The sequence below is a fragment of the Haliotis asinina genome, chromosome 3, assembly GCF_037392515.1.
Source record: "Haliotis asinina isolate JCU_RB_2024 chromosome 3, JCU_Hal_asi_v2, whole genome shotgun sequence".
Classification (NCBI taxonomy): domain Eukaryota; kingdom Metazoa; phylum Mollusca; class Gastropoda; order Lepetellida; family Haliotidae; genus Haliotis; species Haliotis asinina.
This window is the reverse complement of record NC_090282.1, coordinates 34,351,974-34,371,970: the sequence shown is the minus strand read 5'-3', so window position 1 is coordinate 34,371,970 and position 19,997 is coordinate 34,351,974. Positions and strand designations below refer to the sequence as shown.

General features: G+C 41.1%; 1 protein-coding gene and 1 non-coding gene across 2 annotated transcripts in view; one reads left to right on the top strand and one right to left on the bottom strand.

Moving 5' to 3' along the window:
* Positions 1 to 625: 625 nt before the first annotated feature.
* Trnay-gua (transfer RNA tyrosine (anticodon GUA)) lies at positions 626 to 712 on the bottom strand. Its single transcript is given in 2 exon segments — positions 626 to 661; positions 676 to 712. It is a non-coding gene; the product is annotated as a tRNA-Tyr (tRNA).
* Positions 713 to 13,605: 12,893 nt separating this feature from the next.
* LOC137277869 (neuronal acetylcholine receptor subunit alpha-6-like) overlaps positions 13,606 to 19,997 on the top strand; it is a 51,239-nt gene continuing 44,847 nt past the window's right edge. Inside the window, exon 1 of the mRNA XM_067809842.1 lies at positions 13,606 to 13,870. Coding sequence (XP_067665943.1) covers positions 13,821 to 13,870 — 50 coding nt within the window. The 5' untranslated portion in view covers positions 13,606 to 13,820. The remainder of the gene's footprint in view (positions 13,871 to 19,997) is intronic.

Sequence of the window (19,997 nt, the reverse complement as noted above, 5' to 3'; positions counted from 1 at the left end):
AGTTTGACTTTGTTAGGGTACATTTCTGTATATGGAAACGTACATGGGGTAAATGTCTGTGGTACATGTTCTGACAACGACTCCTTCAACCCTATCACTACACATACTAGATATTCATGTGGCACATTGTAGCACATTGTAGCAAAACTGACTTACATTATATGCGTTGCAGAATTAACTGTATTGTGTTATTAAGATTCACATTTCACGATGAAATGTGAGCATGTTGACTCGCCGATATGTGGAAACTATTGCAGAAATACGTATTAGTAATTATTCTAGCGGCGGCCTGTGTCACTTTTGTGAGTGAGTGAGTGAGTGAGTGAGTGAGAGTGAGAGTGAGTGAGTGAGTGAGTGAGTGAGTGAGTGAGAGTGAGTGAGTGAGTGAGTGAGTGAGTGAGTGAGTGAGTGAGTTTAGTTTTACGCAGTAATATTCCAGCTGTATGGAGGCGGTTTGTTAACTAGACAAGCAGCAGCAAACAAATATTTACATGATCACGGGTTTAACCAGTTTATTAGAATTCAACTACAAATATTTTCTGTTTTTTTTTCATGTAGAAATACGCACTAAATTGTAATTAACACTTCCAATAATTCGTGTAATGATTAAAAAAGTGTAAAAAGTTCCCGCGAGGCGGATTTGAACCACCGACCTAAGGATGTCCAAGGTAACCTCTACAGTCCTCCGCTCTACCAACTGAGCTATCACGGGGCTGATGAAAAGCGGAGGACTAAAGTGGCTATATGGTATTTTCATTTGATTACACTTATTCGAGAGAAAATTTTAACTAGATTTGGAAAAATCAATTTAGGGGCTAGATCATTTAAACAAATGCATGTAAACAAGAAAAGCACAATTCAGCTACACACGGACAAACTTACAGTTTCTCCTCAGGGTCAGACCTAAAAACATGGTCTCTGCTTAAAGTAAGACGGCGCCGTGTGTGCAGTGATGCATTGGTGTACACACCAGACATAGAACAGGGTAATATGGATTGAGATGTTAAAGGCAAACAACGATACAGTGCCTGTTTTCTTCATCTGGACAGTGAATTACACAGGAATCGCTAACAGACCCCGACGCGTGACCATAAATTGTGTACCGGAGGCCAGGAAGAGTAGCCTCCCTTGACTCTGTGACCACTCCTATATTGACAGAAGGTGTAGTAAAATACTCAGTCACCACTCACTCTGAAGTAATAAAACCGTACCTTGAATAATCTAACTAAGCCAATCATGTAAAATTCTTTCTACATATATGATGCCTATTTTTTCACATTAAAAGCAGTACACCCCACAGATTAGTAGTGCCAACTGTTTGACCTGTATCCTGTCTAGTCCCAAAGCAACAAACACGGAAATTAACCCCATGTAATAGGGTGTAGTGTATGGAGGTCAGGTCGATTTCATTCATAATGCTCACCACAGTGTTGACTTACGTATGATATCACCGTCCAGTGTTCGACATAACAATTTGCTCCCTAGCCCGTGTCTAGTGAAAATCCAGTTGTTCTAGTAAATCAATATGAACAGTCACTGGCCGGATTGGCGAGTGAATTATCTTGAGGACATTTATCACTCTCTCCGACTTGTTAAGTTAAGATAAACTTTTAAATCATGCAAGAAGAAGGGCTGATAAAATACTCAACATATTAGCAGCTTAATAAAGAAACCCATGTCTACATTCAAATTCCGGGCTAGTGAATTATTGTGTACGCTAGTAACTTTCGGGCACAGCTAGTCCGATTGGCTTGCACAATTTGCCACACTGTGACCATCGGCAAGTGACGTTCACAAACTAAACCGGCACTGATACGCGGGATAGTAGGAAGAAGACTTTCTTTAATTCAGGGATCGAATGTGCTCAGTTGTGAGTTGTAAGCAAACATTCTGTTTGTTTTCTTTTCTAACCAAGGGTAGTCAATTACAAGATACCGTGGGTGAAGTACCGTTGGTGTGGTACTTACCGTTAATTATCTGGCGTTTGACGGAAACTAAATACTAAAACTAAGCTGGATGTATACAAATCATTGACACACAGATATCTATTCTTATTTCCCTATTTAGTTATTCGATACTCTTTCCATGCGCAATCTCATACCAGACAAGTGTATGCAACTAGTAGGAATATGGGCTATTACAATACGAGAAAATGATACGCAATGTGAAATCTGAACCTTGCCTTATATACAAGTGTTCTTTCCGAGCACATTTCAAACAAGTGTTCTTTCCCAGCACATTTCAAACAGGTGTTCTTTCCCAGCACATTTCAAACAGGTGTTCTTTCCGAGCACATTTCAAACAAGTGTTCTTTCCCAGCACATTTCAAACAGGTGTTCTTTCCCAGCACATTTCAAACAGGTGCATCTTAACTTTTTATTTCCACGCATGATGCATTTCACTGCAATACTTGGTATCGACTGTAATTCTTTTGCAATATATAAGGGTAATTAGGGGATTCAGTTAAAGACTTTGAGTTTAAAAAATACTTTATGACCTTTGACACTGACATGGCAATCCGACATACATGTGACCAGTGTTTGTCCTCAACCCCGAGAAGCTGCAGATCCTAAGGACCCAGAATGATAAAAGGTTGTGGGTCCTGATCCGAATGTGTAGGTCTTATATTTTGAAATGGACAAAACTGCTCTAACTTATTGGGGATAATACTCTTTCTTATTGAGGATGAAAAATGCTGTGGTCCATAAGGCCTGCAGAAAACAAAAGCTGTTGGTCCGTGTGGTTTTCAGTCGGCTACTGGCCTAAGGACGAACGTTAATTTCAAACGCTGCGTGTGACGTGATTTTGTAACACTCTGCAATACGGCGCAAAGTCGTATCGTCCGCATTTGTGTATCGTCGAAAACATTCAGTTTGAATGCGATTCTACGCACACCGACGTTTTAGAATGGTCACTTTATCACTTATACTCGTGATGTATTTTTGGATATGTTTCTTTGTCAACATCAAAGTGAGAGGTGAAGAGGAGAGACATGTGTTTTACGATTTCAATAGAAATGTATCGCTGACGAGGTGTGTATCTACGTTCGTATTTGTTGAAAGAAGAGACTGTTGGAGAGACATCTGACTGAATTTGAAGGTTATACAGTATGGTGACACTATACACAAAAATATGAACAGTATAAAATTTCATTTTTAAATGTTGACGTTTTTAAAATCATTACAGCTGCACTGGGCGGTACACAAATACTGACACATTGAGGGACAAAACAGTAGGCTGCATATCGAGACACAAGAATCTCACACCTGCACCATGTAAATTGGCCTAGTGACGTCACTGTTTTATCAATTGACACGAGTGACGTCATATTTGCAAGGGACATAAGCCATGGAAACTCACTTTAAATGTGTAAAATATGAATCGATATAATGAGCACTGGTTTGGTGTGACAAACATAGAAACATAATCATTTTGAAATTCTAAGTCACGATGATAGGTTTCTAGGGGTGTCCACCGGATGCAACTCTATGCATTGACTGGGCACATCTATGTGTATGCTTCACACATCGTACATGTGAAGCTATCAAGAGTTCTTTCATGTAAACTGTCTCAGCTCATTATGTTTGTGTCCTGCGAGACACAAACAATCAAATAGTGGCCTGGATTGATGACTGAAGACTTTAATGTTTGTATGTGTTTTAAGTTGCATCTGTGATATCTGTGTATGTGGCTGTGTACCTAGCTGGTGGTTGCCGCTGATGCATAGTGTGTGTGTGTGTGTGTGTGTGTGTGTGTGTGTGTGTGTGAGAGAGAGAGAGAGAGTGTGTGTGTGTGTGTGTGTGTCTCGTGTTTGTGTGTGTGAATTTGTCTAAATGTGTGAGTATGCAGTTGTTATATTGTGTCTGTGGGTATGCAGTTGTCATATTGTGTCTGTGAGTATGCAGTTGTCATATTGTGTCTGTGCTTGTAGATGTTGCGGCTGTGGTTGTAGCTGCAGTTGCAGTTGCAGTTGCAGTTGGAGTTGCAGTTGCAGTTGTATTTAATGCTGCGTCTGTGTTTACATCTGTAGCATCTACGAAACCAAATGCGACGACCCATTGTATATTTCTTGGTATGTAAGCCGTTATACATTCACTGAGGTGATGGTACGAATCTCGCAAATGTGGATAAGGTATGGACAGCAGTGCAACGCTAAACCTATTCGATATTGAAGCAATATTAAAATTGCAATATTCACGACTGGTACCATTCGCACACACATACACGCACGGGCACACAAAAACACACCACCCCTATTTCACCTGACTAAAACAGGACCGAATGTTGGGCATTATTCAGTCTTCGTGTACTGTCAACACGGGATCGTAAAGTCCTGGGCGCCGATCCACAAAACGTTCATAGGACTACGACATTCGTAAGTGTATATGTATGATAAAATATAGAGTTACGACATGTCGAAACATTACGAACATTTTCCGGATCGGGACCTTAAAAATCCAAACCGACATGAACTAATTAACAGGGAGGGGATGAATGCTGGCGGTTGTAACGACTAGTCAGCTACTGTGGATTTCGTGTGGCCCATTAATCGTATCCTGTGATAAGAGGTAGCCCAGCTCTCCGTGAAATAAACCGAGTTTTTGAAATGCTGATTACGCCGTATCAAGGATTGCGCTACCGCGTTATAACTCACTTGACATCAAATGAGTTAAAATCTTACTCCACGGGCGCTGCAATATACGCCCCAGAGGGTGTGGTATCAACAAATTCCGAACAGGGCGTGGTGGATATAAGCTCGCGACAGGGTGTAAGAGGGACTGGCCTCGTTTTGATGTAAGTAAGAATAATAATCCCAGGTTACAGAATCTAATCATGTGTGAGGATTAAACCATTTCCAAACTATTTCGAGAGCGATTTTGGGCGTGTAAACAATGCTTAATGTTTCGTAGGTTGTCACTGATCCTGAACATAAAACAGAAATTGTGACCTTGATGAGAAGGTCTACGTCTACAGATGTGCAAGGGGGTTAACTGGATACTGAACTTCTGACTTATCTTTTATGGGTGCAAATGTTAAGGGAGATACGCTGTTTATATAGAACAGTAAATTATTTAGCCCAGTCTTATCATCTGGAATCTTACTTAGTAAACCATATGAAAATCTTTGTGACATTGTCTATAGAAGGTAGCGATCTTGGAGGTGAACTGGTTCAAAACTGCTCACGCTACTTATCTTTAACAGTAAATATCGTGATCCGTAACATCAAAACTTGGGAGGGAATATAATCAAACAATGTGTTTCCATACCAACCATAACGTCATCGGCCCCATTTCCACTGGCACGTGTCTGATCGTAGTATAATGGAAGAAAGCGTTGTTTTGTATTTTTTTATATTCCTGCAGACAGACTGTTGCGAACACGGCAGTCTTGGCTTTAGCCAAACGTCAGTGAGGGCCACATGTTTCCAAAGCACTTTCAGTCGGAAATGTAGAGCATATTTTTGACTGCAGTCACACAAGAACAATACATTGCCCTCTTTCGGGACCAGAGACAATATTTGTACAGGACTGGCGGTGTATTGACGGTGAATGATTAATGTAAACCTGTGCACTCGAATTTAAAATTTGATTTAGCAACGTTGAATTTTAATGTCACATGTTTTGCAGAGGATCATCATTCAAGGAATCACATTCTAAGATATGTTATCGACAACGTCTGAAGAGCCACTGGAAATGTTCTAAAATAATTCTGATTCAAATATTCAAATAAAGGCGATAGAACCCTTTCCGTATCTACCAGAAATCTGCTCAAAGCGAGTTAAATGAACAGTTGACTTTATCATGCACATGTGTTTATGAATGACTCTCAAAAAGTGACTACGCTATAAGTGCACAGATGAACGCCTTCCTGTCTCGTCTAATTCAGTTACTTTGGCAATTTACGAGACAGGATTAGACATAGAACTGCGATGCATCGTTTGAAAGTGGAACACGACATTTACTAGTCTCTTTAGGGGGATGGGTATCGCTTAAGAGATGAAGCAATTAAAGTGAGAGAAATGTTTATTCAGTAAACGAGATCATGGGCCCATGTTACAATACATTCGTTCTTACAGGTGACATAAGGTGCGCCACATGGTGAATTGAGATACTCGAGTGAGTGAGTGAGCGAGCGAACGAATTCCGTTTTACGCCACTTTTAGCAATATTTCAGCAATATCACGGCAGGGAAAAGAAGAAATGGCCTTGACACATTGTTCCGCGTCGGTAATCGAACCCGGGTCTTGGGTGTCATGAGGGGATGCTTTAACTAAAGCGGCGTAAAACTAAACCCATCCACTCACTATATCTTTTCTGGAGGCTTGCCAATTAAGAATACATATTACCTATTGATATGTGAGAGTGAGTGAGTTTATATTTGCGCCGCACTCATCAGTATTTCCGCTGTAACTAACCGATTCTGGACGAGACAATCCAGTGATCAACAACACGAGCACCGATCTATGCAACTGGAAACCGATGACATGTGTCAACCAAGTCAGCGAGCCTGACTACCCGATCCGACAAGACGTCTCTTACGACAAGCATGGTTTCCTACACGGATCTTCACGAGTCTGAAACCATAAGAGTGAGTGAGTGAGTGAGTGAGTGAGTGAGTGAGTTTAGTTTTACACCGCACTCAGCAATATTCCAGCTATATGGCGGCGGTCTGTAAATAATTGAGTCTGGACCAGACAACAACATGAGCAGTTGGGAAGCGATGACTTGTGTCAACCAAGTCAGCGAGCCTGACCACCCGGTAGTCGCCTCTTACGACAAGCATAGTCGCCTTTTATGGCAAGCATGGGTTGCTGAAGACCCATTCTACCCCGGGACCTTCACGAGTCTGAAACCATCTGAATATAACCATGCGGTATCTAGTTAGGTATTTATTTAATTTCACGCAATGTTTATAAAGACGCATAACAAGTGCGTGATCTATATCTGAATCAGCAACATTGCAACTTCAATAGAGAGACGTGAGCATTATGGAGCCCAACCAGACTATTCGTAACAAAACACTTCGAGCCACGAACACAGCGTTGTACCCACCCAATCCCCATTTGGTAAGATGTTAGCATGTGATCCTTATAGTGTAGCCATCAAAACACAATGCAAGATTCAACGAAATCACGTACACTGTTTACTGTTGTTGGCTTCCTGGGGAGAGGCAATTAGTATCATACTTACTTTTTAAAAATAAATATTTGTGCCATAAGTATCCCGTGTGGTATGGTAAGTGGTATATTTATACAGGTCTTAAATGTCAACACAAGACTCATATTACATAATTTGAAGTCAGTGGTCATGCATGTTGTAACAGAATGTCAGCAATTTACACAGCAAACCTAGCTGAATCACGTATACCCCAATCGTCTACCGTCTCCTGTTTAACGTCATTGTATCCTTCTCTTGAGTGTCAGTCTCCTTTGTTTAGACTTGTGTTCCAGTGGAATGTTGTAGTTCATGATAAAATGGTTTTACCCGTGTCGCTGTCAGTATTTTGTCCTGAAGGGCCAGCCGCTGACATTTGGGAAACTAAAGACAGTTTGCTTTATTTCTTGCAGGAGTTCGCGTATAACATTAATTCACTCGTTCTTTGAGTCAGTTCACCCACTGACTCAACAGCTGCTTGTTGCACTTAGTAACACGTTGTAAAGCGATGGGTCGGTCTGAAATGACATTTTTTTACACATGAATATCATCAATAATTTTCTAGGATCACAGTGACTTTACCAGTTCTAGTCGCTGTTAGTGCAAATATCACGGAGAACAGGTTCAAACTTTCTTTGATGGAAAAGGAGAAAAAACGACAAAAGTAGATCATTGAATGACCCGATTCTATCAAAAGGCCGTAAGCATGACCTGCCTAGCTGGGGAGTCTCACCATCAGTGTTTATTCATTATATCTGACTGCTGTCGGTCTTTCAATATTTGTCGAATATGCATGGGCTGTCCCTGAATCAGTGTTTGCCAAAAGAATCTGGCGTTTGGTTAATATAATAATCATCGTTGAACTAATGAAATGATCCACGATGCACATGTACGCTTGTTGTTTTGGGTCTAAGTTCCGCACATGCACACACACTCATGGGGTGAATCAGTTAATAACCAACCACATCGCAGCTGTTAGTCGGGTGCCCTCAGTGACGAACACGTCAAAAGTAGGACCTAGTTCTAATCCCCACAAGCAGGTTCTGTGCATGTCTTATTCTTGCGTAGTCTATTCGTGGTGTGGCAATTAATGTTATGCAGAGTTATTTTTTTCTGTACACAGAGCATGATAAACGATAAACTGGAAACAAATATACGTCTAATGAGAATGGTCATTGTTCATGACATAGATTTGTGTCTGCGAACGTTTGGATCTATGTTGCAGCTACATGTATACAACTTGAATCTTTACGAACAGACCATTTTTAAAGTGTCAGAAGTCAAAGTGAAAGTAGCATTTTGCTTGTGAGTGTTGCCGAAGGCATTTTAGCAATATATAGCCAGTATCATGGCGGCACACTTCACTCGTTGTACAGATGTAGGGAATCGAACCCGGATCTTCTGCATGATGAGCAAGCGTTTTAACCACTAAGCTACTCCTTAATTACATTCATGTTCCCAGTGGAGCCGAAACATCCTTTCAGTCTTTGAGAGGCATGTAAGAGGTACATAACAATGAATGTAATAAACAACAACACTAAAACGAGGATCTATGGATGACCAGGCCAGTTTTGTCCATTTATCTATGCTAGAATATTGCGTTGAGAAACAAATAGAATTATCATGCTAGGTTCACTTGTTCTTAGGCTACTATAGCTACTTATGCTGCTTTCACTGGAATGTCTTGTCCCGACTCGATTATTTACAGACGACCGCCATATAGCTGATATGTGTGTTTGTGTGCGTGCGTGCGTGCGTGCGTGCGTGCGCGGTCGTGTGTGTTTTTTGTGAGAGAGAGAGAGTTGAGTTTGGTTCAACCTCGCGTCAGTTTTATTAAGTTTTCTCAGCATGAGGTGGGAGGAATTCCTAATGGCAGGTCTTAGATTTTATCACTTGTGCAACTTATGAACTCTTAAAACCTACAAACAAATCGAGCCGAAGGAAAGGCACAAGGTTCTTACCTATAATGTTCTATCCTTATAGCAATTACATACGGTGGGAGTAGCGTACTGGTATAATATCTGGAAACCTGAAGAAACAGCTTTTCCCAATGAGAAAATAAATCTTACCGTTTACTTTTTACCAAAAGTCCATGCTACTTTTCAGTAGTTCTTCCCGACATTTCTGCACATATTATCTTCACAGCCGATTGAAAAGTTACACTTAATTTAAGTTCCACCGATGCCTATTAACTTAAAATGATGTTTGGATACATTCAAGATGTGAACCTGACGAATGTCGCGTGCATTGGAGTCCCTGGAGTCATCTTTTGTCGATGCTGAATTCCTTAACACGCGGCTTGCAGACGTAACCCAATGGCACTGTGTTCTAACATACAGAAAACAGACGGCAGAATCGTTTACAAATAAACGAGTGCTCTTGTGCTAATGATTGAGACTAGAACTCGTTATTGACATGTATTTCAATTACAGCCTTCAAGGTGATTGACATGGAAAAAGATAAAGAAAGAAAAACTGCGAAGGGGTTTCGGTGTTTGTCACTCATGTTTTTAAGTGGCTTAAGCGAGTAAGCATGGGTTTTCGTTATTCTTAGGTGCTGTACCTTAAAACCCTGCCTACATGGGTACGGTTGTACGACACAGGTTCATTGCCAGTGTCTGTTAAGGTATGGGAGTTACATCACCTCAGTTCTAGGATAACTTTGTTGAACGGCTCCCAGGCCCCTTCAATACGGAGACTCTGCCTTCTCAGCTAAGTTGCTCTGCCTTCTCAGAGAGTTGCGTCTTTGAACAGTGTTCCAGCATGTCATGGCGAGTGAATGAGTGAGTGAGTAAGTAACTAAGTGCGTTTAGTCTTATTTAAAGCAGCATCACAATATCACAGCGTGGGACACCAGAAATGGGCTCCAACACTGTTGCGAACTCTTTAACATAACATAGCCTTACCACCACGTGGCGCGACAGACTGACGTGGGGGGCTAGATGAAGGATTGCAGGTCGCAGACAATGCCCATTTCGATGAAACGAAGCACAGAATACATTCTGATAAATCCAGAAACGAAATTGACTTTGACCGCACGATCAACGGTTTCTTGCCTGACTAAGACGGGACCGAAAGGCGCATTTATAATTGCCTGAGATGACTGAGTATCCACATGGCGATTTCATTCGGAACGGCGTGAAATGGACTAAGCATGGAACTTACTATCTTTGGAGTCAGTGAGGCTTTACGCCACTTTTAGCAAGATTCCAGTAGAAATGGGCTTCACACATTGCACCCATGTTGGCAATCGAATTCCGGTATTCGGCGTGACGCTTTAACCACTTGGCTACCCCTCCGCAATAAAAAGTTTGGAAAATGGGTTCTATTGAAACAAACACAAGCCGGGACACGTGACCAACATTGAGGTCATGGTATGGAATACAGCTTGGAGTTTAAACCATTGGGTCTTTATACTGACCATTCTCACTGATCATCTTCACCTTGACCTTGTTGCAGGAAGTGTAGCAGCGTGACCTTTATTTGAAATGAGTTCACTGACATATATGATCAGGGACGTTTAACGCATTGCAATGACCAATTTTCCCAATTTAAAACATTTAACAATCGTTTACCACTTTGAACACTGAAACCACTTCTACATAAAATGCTGATCGTCCAATAATTCAGACCTCAAAGCTAAAGGCATTCACATTGGCTGTCTATACAACGGGAAGTTTCTAAACAATTGGTAAATGAGGAGAAACAAATTACACAGACGGTTGAATAACATATTAGTGATGACACCCGATGTCAATGTCAACTGACGGGAACAAAATCTATGATCGTTACAGTTCCTTTCGAGGCAGTGTGTTGAAGAGGATAGTTCATTCTTACAGGGACAAATCACCTATAATTCTTGTAGATATGTTAAGCTTTTTTTAAATTACGATTGGGAAGAACTGGACAAGCTCGACACGAACAATCATTCAAGATTTGATACTTTGCATATGTTATCTGGGAGATGGGAGAGTGATTGTGCTGACTGTTCTTGTAATTAATGCCTGACAAGTGACCATTGTTTCACAATCATCAGAATCAATATATTCCCATCAGATAAATAGGCACTATATGTCAAGCAGGGAGTGGAGAGATTCGGGCCAAATACGTGTCAAGTTCAATATTCTTATAACAGGAGAGTGAAAAGTTGTGACCACATGTCAACGTACATCAGTGCCATTGCTTGTGTTTTCAGTTCCTGTTTTCTCCTGTGTTGATTATCTACAGGTCACCGTGACATGGCTGGCATACTTTGTCACCTGTGGTGTTAAACAACAATCACGTCACTTCTGAAGCACCCGTAATTGTGAGAGCGGGCACTCAGGATCTACATTCAGAGATGAGACTAAATGTGACTAGGGAACGTAATGCCCGATTGAAATATGGTTGCAGAAGATCATACAGTCATATGTGGCCTCAGACAATGAAATGTTCTTGAACTGCATGTCACATAACCATATAACAAAGACAAGCTGTTTTAGAGGGACGTGACGTCCGAAACTCACTTCAGAAAACCCAAAGGCGAATGACGTTGCAAACACTTACGGCGAATCGAATCGTCGACAGCAGTTAGGTAGGTGTTAGTTTCACATCTCTGACAGGCTAATATATGTACATCATCTGTAGTTACTGATACTCCACCGATAGTCAGGGAAATGTCAGACCAATTGACACCACCGAGAGGATATCTGACGCCAAGCTTTCTACAAACGCCTGTGTAGTTATGGTCGTGTTCCCCGCTTACAAAATAGAGATTAATCAGTTATTTCTCCGCATGACCCTTTCTTCAAATAGATGGCTAGTGTGACGGACGTAGACGTATTGTGGTTTCGTGACAGGAATTAAAAACCAAAACACGCTTTGTTAAAACTGTATTTATGACGTAACTGCACGACATGTAACGGTGTCACACATCAGTAACAAGGGGCATTGGTATATCTTTAGTTGATGTATATTTAAAATTAAAGGACAGTTGTTAAACTGTTTTATCAAGGGCATTTAAACTGATTCCAATATTGTGTACTTAGTCTTGTTAAGGCAGAAACAATGGTCAAGCCGTCGAACTACGCGTCGTACCCACGTGGGGGAATCAACCCCTTGTCCCTGCTTTAAAAAAATCATAGGGCGATACCCATAGATTTGCGGACATTTAAGTGTTAAGTACATGGCGGGTGGATGCTGAGGGTAGGTGCAGGGGTTGAACCTCACTCCCCAACCCCCACACCCTGTCTCAATAGTGTGCACCGCCTTTCTCAAAACGCTGTATCCACCCCTGTTTTGATCAATGGGACTTGCACGTTAGGAACATACGTGTGATGTAAGCCTCCTTGTGGGCTGAGTAGGGCGATTGCTACCTTCAGCCACATAGCATGCTTCAGCATACTGTACGTGGCTCTTAACGTAACTTTTTATACATGTATTACAAAATACAGCGTCTACGCGTATCTCCGCCTCTACCGTAATGAGCTTCGGTAGTGTGGAAAGTGTGTTTAGCATCAGTCATTCATCCTTTATAACATGGTCACCAGTTATCTTTCAAGTACTACGTACGATGGACCATTGCTGACTAGAGTCTTTCAATTACACTGGAAAGATTGTCTTAATGTATCAGCCATAACATTTCCGAGTCTTGTGCTTGGCTTATTTTGCTCAAATTTCATACGAACGTGCTCAGCCAATAGGTGCCAATGTAGTGGGCATAGAGTGTCCGAGTCTTGTGCCAGGATTCGAACCACTGATCCGACATTGGGCGTCATGTCCACATGACCAATAAATTAGCACCATCAGCAAGTTGGCATTTTAATTAATGCGGTCGCCTCAAAATACAATCGCTCAGACCGAGGTTTCTGGAGTAAACTGTCAAGACAAACGAGGTGTCGTACATGTATTAACAGTATACTAATTTTCTCATTAAATTCATTTCTTAGCATCCGTATGTAACTACCCATTCTGTCTCGCCGGGGTTGGATTCCCCACATGGGTACAAACAGATATTGCTGGAATATTGCTAAAAGCGTCATATAACTAAACTCACCCTCTGCCCATCGTGAATTTATATTTCACTCGATCCATATTAGTCAATTCTAGGTTTTAAATCACAACCACCACCTCTGTTTTTAAGCCTTTGGAGATATGTAAATTATCAGCTTTAACATACAATTCGGCGCACTCTCACTCCCTGTTAACTAAACTATCACAGCTATCCGTCATGGTATATGTGTAACGAGATTCAGAATGTTCAAGACGTTTGTATACCTTCCAAAAGTGCTTGAATTCTCCTCTAATGAAAAACTACAGGAGTTACATTTTTTGCTCAGTGGAATTAGCAGTGAAAACCGATGAGTTTGGTAGATGCTGGTGTACAGCAAGATAATAACACACACATTCAAGGACGCGGAGAGGAAAAAGTACTTGCAGACTACAACGGCTGCCGTTTACTACAGAAAGTGCCTGTAGAGTAACCGCGGGAATTGTTGGTGGGATACGAGATTGACGGACGCTCAGTTCCCCAATTCGCACGAGCTGACAACGCACAATCTATCGTCTGCCTCTGGGTCTATTTTTGTTGGCAGAGTGTGAAGCGGAGAGACGGTCGCCAGTTTGCTTGAGGGATACAGAAGGTTGGATGTGTTGTGATTCTTGTAGGTAGGATTGGGGGACATAAACCATGACGACATTCATCGTAGTCTTTACCATTGGGATTTTCCTTGGCAACAGGTAAGTGAATTTTAATATTTGCTGAGTAACGAAGTTTTTGAAAGTCATTTAGGAGTTGGACGAACGTGAATACAAGACACGTTTTATGGATAAAAAAGTCATTTTTATTCTTTATGTCTCAGAGATAATTCTGATTCAGCATTCACATGAAAAAGGAGTAAAAAGTAGCATCAAGTGAATGCTGAATGAGAATTAGCTCTGAGACGTGGTATAAAGAATTAAAAAGAAGTTGTTATCCATAAAACGCGTCTGTTGAGTGATATTTTGTTGCAAACTGCCGACTGAAACCTTTTTGACAATTCTGTACAGTTCTTCTTGTGTCCGGTTTTTACCCACTTTACAAATGATATATGATATAACCATACGAATGATAATTTAAAACGATCAGGCTATTTTTAAAGCATGTGTTTTATTAATTATTGAAACAGCTTTTCAACGATCCTAAACTCAACGATAACGGATTTCACAGATGTCAACATATACTTTTACCATAAAGTGTGATAAAAAGATGTATCAGTTTTCCAACCCCAGGCATAAATACAAATATCCAGAGATACTGAAGGCTTTGAAATTCAAATGCACAAAGCCAAGCCCAATAGCCATAGCCAATACGAAATACTGATTTGGTAATAGTTGGGAGGGAAGGGAATCAGTCCTCGGGACTTATGGTAAACCATTGCAGCGACGTACCTTAACATCTCAGCGTTTTTAAATAAAGAGCACGGCTACTGGCGATAGAAATCTGTGGAGTTGTTGGCTGTCTCTTCATCAGTGCGTAGATGATCGCCGGACCTCTTTGCCAGTATCATTCAATCCAATCACGTCAAGTTACCACTGGTACCGGTGGAATTATTGCTTCCAGAATACCCATGTGTGAAAGATAAGCCCGTGTGCAATGGCCGTTAAACTGATGCAGCGACCACGATATGCGTGATTGCAAACGGATGGCTCCTGGGAACGTAATGCAACATACTTACGTATACCAGGTTTGAACTGTTTGGGCATACGCTTTCCGTAGGAAAGTTTGACCTATTCTATCCCCGCGAATGTTGGTTGTATAACCTGACTGTGTTGCTTTTCACAGAAATACCTATACACAGTTTAAAGTATTTGGAAGCTGCGTTGCACTACCAGGCGCTGCATCCAACAAAACCCTGTCTGAGACTTAAGGAACTAATGCAAGTGCTTAGGATTTAATGATGCTGTAAAACTCTACAGTCTGGTCAGTACCCCTGGCAGATGAATGTTCTGATTTACGGATGTCTGGACCAAAGAACCACTGGCACCGAGTGACTTTGTTGTTTGTAGCAACACTGCTGTGGTTTCTGGAGTTTGTGTCTGTATGTTTACGGGAAATCAGGGCCTCTGGCCGACCTTTCAAGGTGTGTCTAAGTGTCGTACTAAGTATATTAATACATGTATCGACTCTTTTCGTGAGGTTTATTGGGTATCCTGATGTAGGCTTCTGAAATGATATTAAGGATGTTGCTAAGGCCAGGTCTCCGTTGCTTAGTGGATCATAGCGCTACCTAAAGGTACCCTAGCGACAGCCGTAGAGCTAAACCAGCTTTGTGCAACATTGCCGTAGTAAGCGATGATACCTTTTTACAGGCTCAGATTTGCTGATATATTTAGTTGTAATTAACATACTATACACTGAAATATATGTATTCTACTCTGGACCCGAGTTACACATCCATGCATGAAAACACAATAACGGAAACTGAAGCATGCGATGTAACCGCATGTCTCATTTCTGGTCAGTGTGCTCGTAATTGCTGGAACGTGATGCCATGGCGACCGTCCGACATATGCCATCCGATGTTACGTTCACCATGAAACAATGCTGTTTCTGCGCTAACGGGCAGTCTGGCATCGGTATGACATACTATCTTTCTCAGCTGCCGTGCATCAGGAACTAGCAGCCTTCGGCAGATGTAGAGTCAAGATGTTTCAACATGTATCTATATGTCTGAGAGGCCGAAGGTAGAACACCCATAGATCGCTAAGACTTGCAAATGTGCTTAAGTGTCTTCCCACCTGTCGACCGCCCGTAACACGCTCCCTCCCCAGCAGCTGCCGGTTTAGATAATCACTGCAATCCTTTCCTTCTCGAACTTATCCATAACTCAAACAGAACTACGTTATAATAGGCTGTCATTCGCATAAACGCTATCCCAGTGAGCCAGGTAGAGTTACTATTGTACTGAGAGATCATTCAGAAGTACATTGTAATAGGATGTCAATCACAGTTATGCTATCCCATGGACTCATTCAGAACTATATTGTACTGAGGGATCAGCCCAAACTACTGTATCAGAGGAACAACCACAAAGTCTCTATAGTAGCGGAGCAGTCAGAACTACATGTTGCTTGGTTATGAACAAGAACTCCACAATACTAGCTGATCGTCTGAGATCAGCGAGAACTACAACATATAAGGGGAACAGCCGTTATAAAAGGGAATAAGCCCAAACTCCACAACACTAGCTAATTATCAGGGATCAGCATCAGTAGAGCCCCACTATACTAGCTGATCATTGGGATCAGCAGAGCCCCACTATACTAGCTGATCACCTGGGATCAGCCAGAACTCCACTATATTAAGGGTCACTCAGATCTTGATCATATATCGTCCTCAGCCCAAATCGCCAGCATGGTGGATTGTGGATTGATAACTGATGGATAAAACATTTTAAGTGAAGACTGTGGGTACGTTGTGTTATCGCTTGTCCCTGACAGAATGTCGCTTAAATTAGTATTTAACACTAGTGTGGACAGTCCACATTGGAACGAATTTGCTGACTAAGCAAGTCTTCCAAATGTGGTCAGATCAACGGTCCTTGTATTGTGTCAGTCCTATAGCCATCAGTTCACTGCTATTTCGAACTCTGTCGAGGTAAGAAAAGAACGTTTTGAATTTGAGTTTGTCTCGTGAGTACATGAGTGTATCAATTAGGCCACGCAGCTGGGAATTATATATTCCATTACGCCTTTAACCCCACGAAAGCGAAGCTGTGAACAAGAGACGACGCCAGCGTTAATGAACATGTTCCAACGGGGTAAATGGGCTGCTTTTCTCGTCTCACCTACTATGCGTGTGCACACTGGAATGCACGAGAGACACGTGCAGAGTTTCTAAGAATCCCGTTTGTTTTGACACTGAGTATTCTTGCTCATGCCTACACAATTACCACGATTAATGACGAAACGTCTTACAGGGAGTCCTTTCTGTACGTCCTTTCCATTCCTATCCCGGAAAATAAAAAATGCTTTGGGCTTCAAAGAGGTTTTTTACATGTCATGCTCAGCATTTTGACGGGAGAAATTTATAGTCGACGCAGCTAATATTACAGTATTCATGAACTGACTGAGGTGCTATTGACAGGTACTTGAAAACAACATTTCTTCAACAACATCATAGACATCACCTGAGGTAGTTGTTTTTAACCCTGGTGTATAAGTGCTTCTCGCTAATATTGAGTTACGATGTTAATCTCAAAATATTATATGTAAAGATATTTTTAAGTCATCAAGGTTAGGCAGCTATTTCATCAACAAACGGGATGGGTTTCTGTGTCGGAGAAAGCAGTGCAGTTGAGCTTCCATTATGATCATATTATTTTTTGATCTCGAGGGAGTACGTGTACCTGTTAAATATACGTACTACTTGTCATTAATATGATAACATATAAGTTGATCGGCTTAGATTCAGCGCGTTCAGCGTACAAACATACGTACGATCAGTTACACCAGCGATGTACTGCTCCTGTCTATTGATACAATCTTACTCAAAATATTGAATACGTAAGTGATTTGGAGATTTTAAGCATATTTTAACATTAATTTGGTCATTGTGGGCGACACGAACATGGGCGTCCACGAGATGTGAAATCGTACCCCTTTGTCTTGTGTGATACTTCAACTCTATAACCACTATCAAAATACAATACCAATCATAGAATTAGAACGTGTGTAACAGAGTGGGACCTATCAAGGTATCATTGGTTTTGTGAATCTTCTATTCTATTCTGGTTCATGTTTGATCGACTGTAATGACTTGATACCTCAGTGACTGTAAAGTGCTGGTCTAATAACCGACGTTCAGACGTCTACGTGAGCCATCACTTGCTGCATTCATACCATTAAGAAATGAATTAAACTTTCAAGCACATTCATTCCGTGTGATTATATTACGGAGCCATGAAACTCAATGAAGCCGTTGATCCAAGCAGTCAGGTCAGTTTAAACCCGGAATCATATTACGAACTCCCATGTTGATTGGCTCGACCACAACCAATATTTTCTTCAACAGCAGACAAAAAACCTTAAGATGTCTGAGTTGAATCTGCAACTTAACCTCGAACTAATTACCTTTAAGTCGTTTACCCTCCCGGTGAATTAACCAGTAAAACAGTCGACCTTGATCATTGGCGCAGAATGCTTGAAACGCGGGAGGGTATGTTCGCACCCTTTAACATTCAGAACATGTGAATGCAGGGCCTACGTAACAACAACTACACGTACAAACGTATACTTTCCTGTGTTGTTTTACACCTGCGTGTTTCTGGAGCGTATCTAGTTAGGACATGCACGTGTTGCACCTGCATGCATCATGTTAAAGTTGCAGCAGCTTACTGGAATGCTTAAGGAATGTGCGACCTCTTTAATGCAGATTGGCCTTGCATTTTCAGATGGTACTGATGCTAGTTTCTGTTGCTACTGGTGCTGATGTTTGAATGTTGTAATTTTTTATACTTGAGACATTAAACATGTTGTGTTTGTAAACAGGGAATAGGAATAGCGAACAAGCTGAATTTCACCATTCTTAACTGCTCAGGATCCAGAGGTTCCTTTTGTTAATAGAAAATCAACAATTAATGGTATAAACCTTTCTCTGTGTACTGTGTTGTAGAATGTCAGCTGTAAGGATTATATTTTTTTATTTACTTAGTTCGTGTTTAAACAAAGGGAAAACAAACTTTTCTTCCATGCATTTAACTCGAGTTTTGCAAGAAAAACGTTGTTTTGTCTCCATGTAAAAAAACTTGTGCTGTAGGAAGGGTACCGACACGTTTGTCTTCATGTAATAAAACTTGTGCTGTAGGAAGGGTACCGACACGTTTGCCTCCATGTAAAAAAACTTGTGCTGTAGGAAGGGTACCGACACGTTTGTCTCCATGTAAAAAAACTTGTGCTGTAGGAAGGGTACCGACACGTTTGTCTTCATGTAATAAACTCCGGTTTTAAGAAGGCTAAAGCTGCATGAAATAATGAATTGTTTCTCGGGCACATTTTTCTCAAAAGTGACGATGATGGCAGGACTTTTTCTTACAAATGTTTGATAGGAAAAACGTGACGAGGGAGGAACACAGTCTTATTTATTCTCTCTCAGAGATACATCTTGGAAGGTTTAGCACGTGTTAATGAGTTGTAGATTCAGTCACACTCTTTCTTATAGACACTCATTCTTATAGTGGACAAGCGGCTGATCGGGACGCGGTCAAGTCAAAATTATTATTTTTTTAATGGCAATAAAAATTGTTACCCGCACCAATATAAGTGACGCGCCGATGCTCGAGAAACATTTTACTTTTTTATTTGGCTTCACCATTATAGACCCAAGTTTGTCACCATGAAAAAAAATATGTTTAAGAAGGTTAACTACTAAGGACCCAATTTTGTCTCTATCCAAAAGATTCGTGCTTTTAGAAAGGTAACCATTACGGTACCTGAACGTTTTTACGTGAGCATCAGATGATGATTAAACCATCAGTGTTCTGTAATACGCTTTGAAACTCAACACTTTGGTATACGAATTCGTTGAAGAGCCGACTGTACCTATTATGGCATAAACGAAGGATAAGCGTTGACGTCATTGATGAATAAATGAACAATTCTTGTCTCCTTATTTAGGTTCCTGTCGATGTAAATGACTTTGACAACAGGTGTCATACATGATTGTCCATATCACACGCCCACCCCAGTCGTAAACATACCAATAATTACTACCTGGACCCGTTTGATGGTAGGTAATGCGGCAAAAACAGCCTCATTATCAATCAGGCAGTTCTGTGTTGATCAACACAAGATCACAAGCGCCTACAGAAAAGTGAAGCGTCTTCAT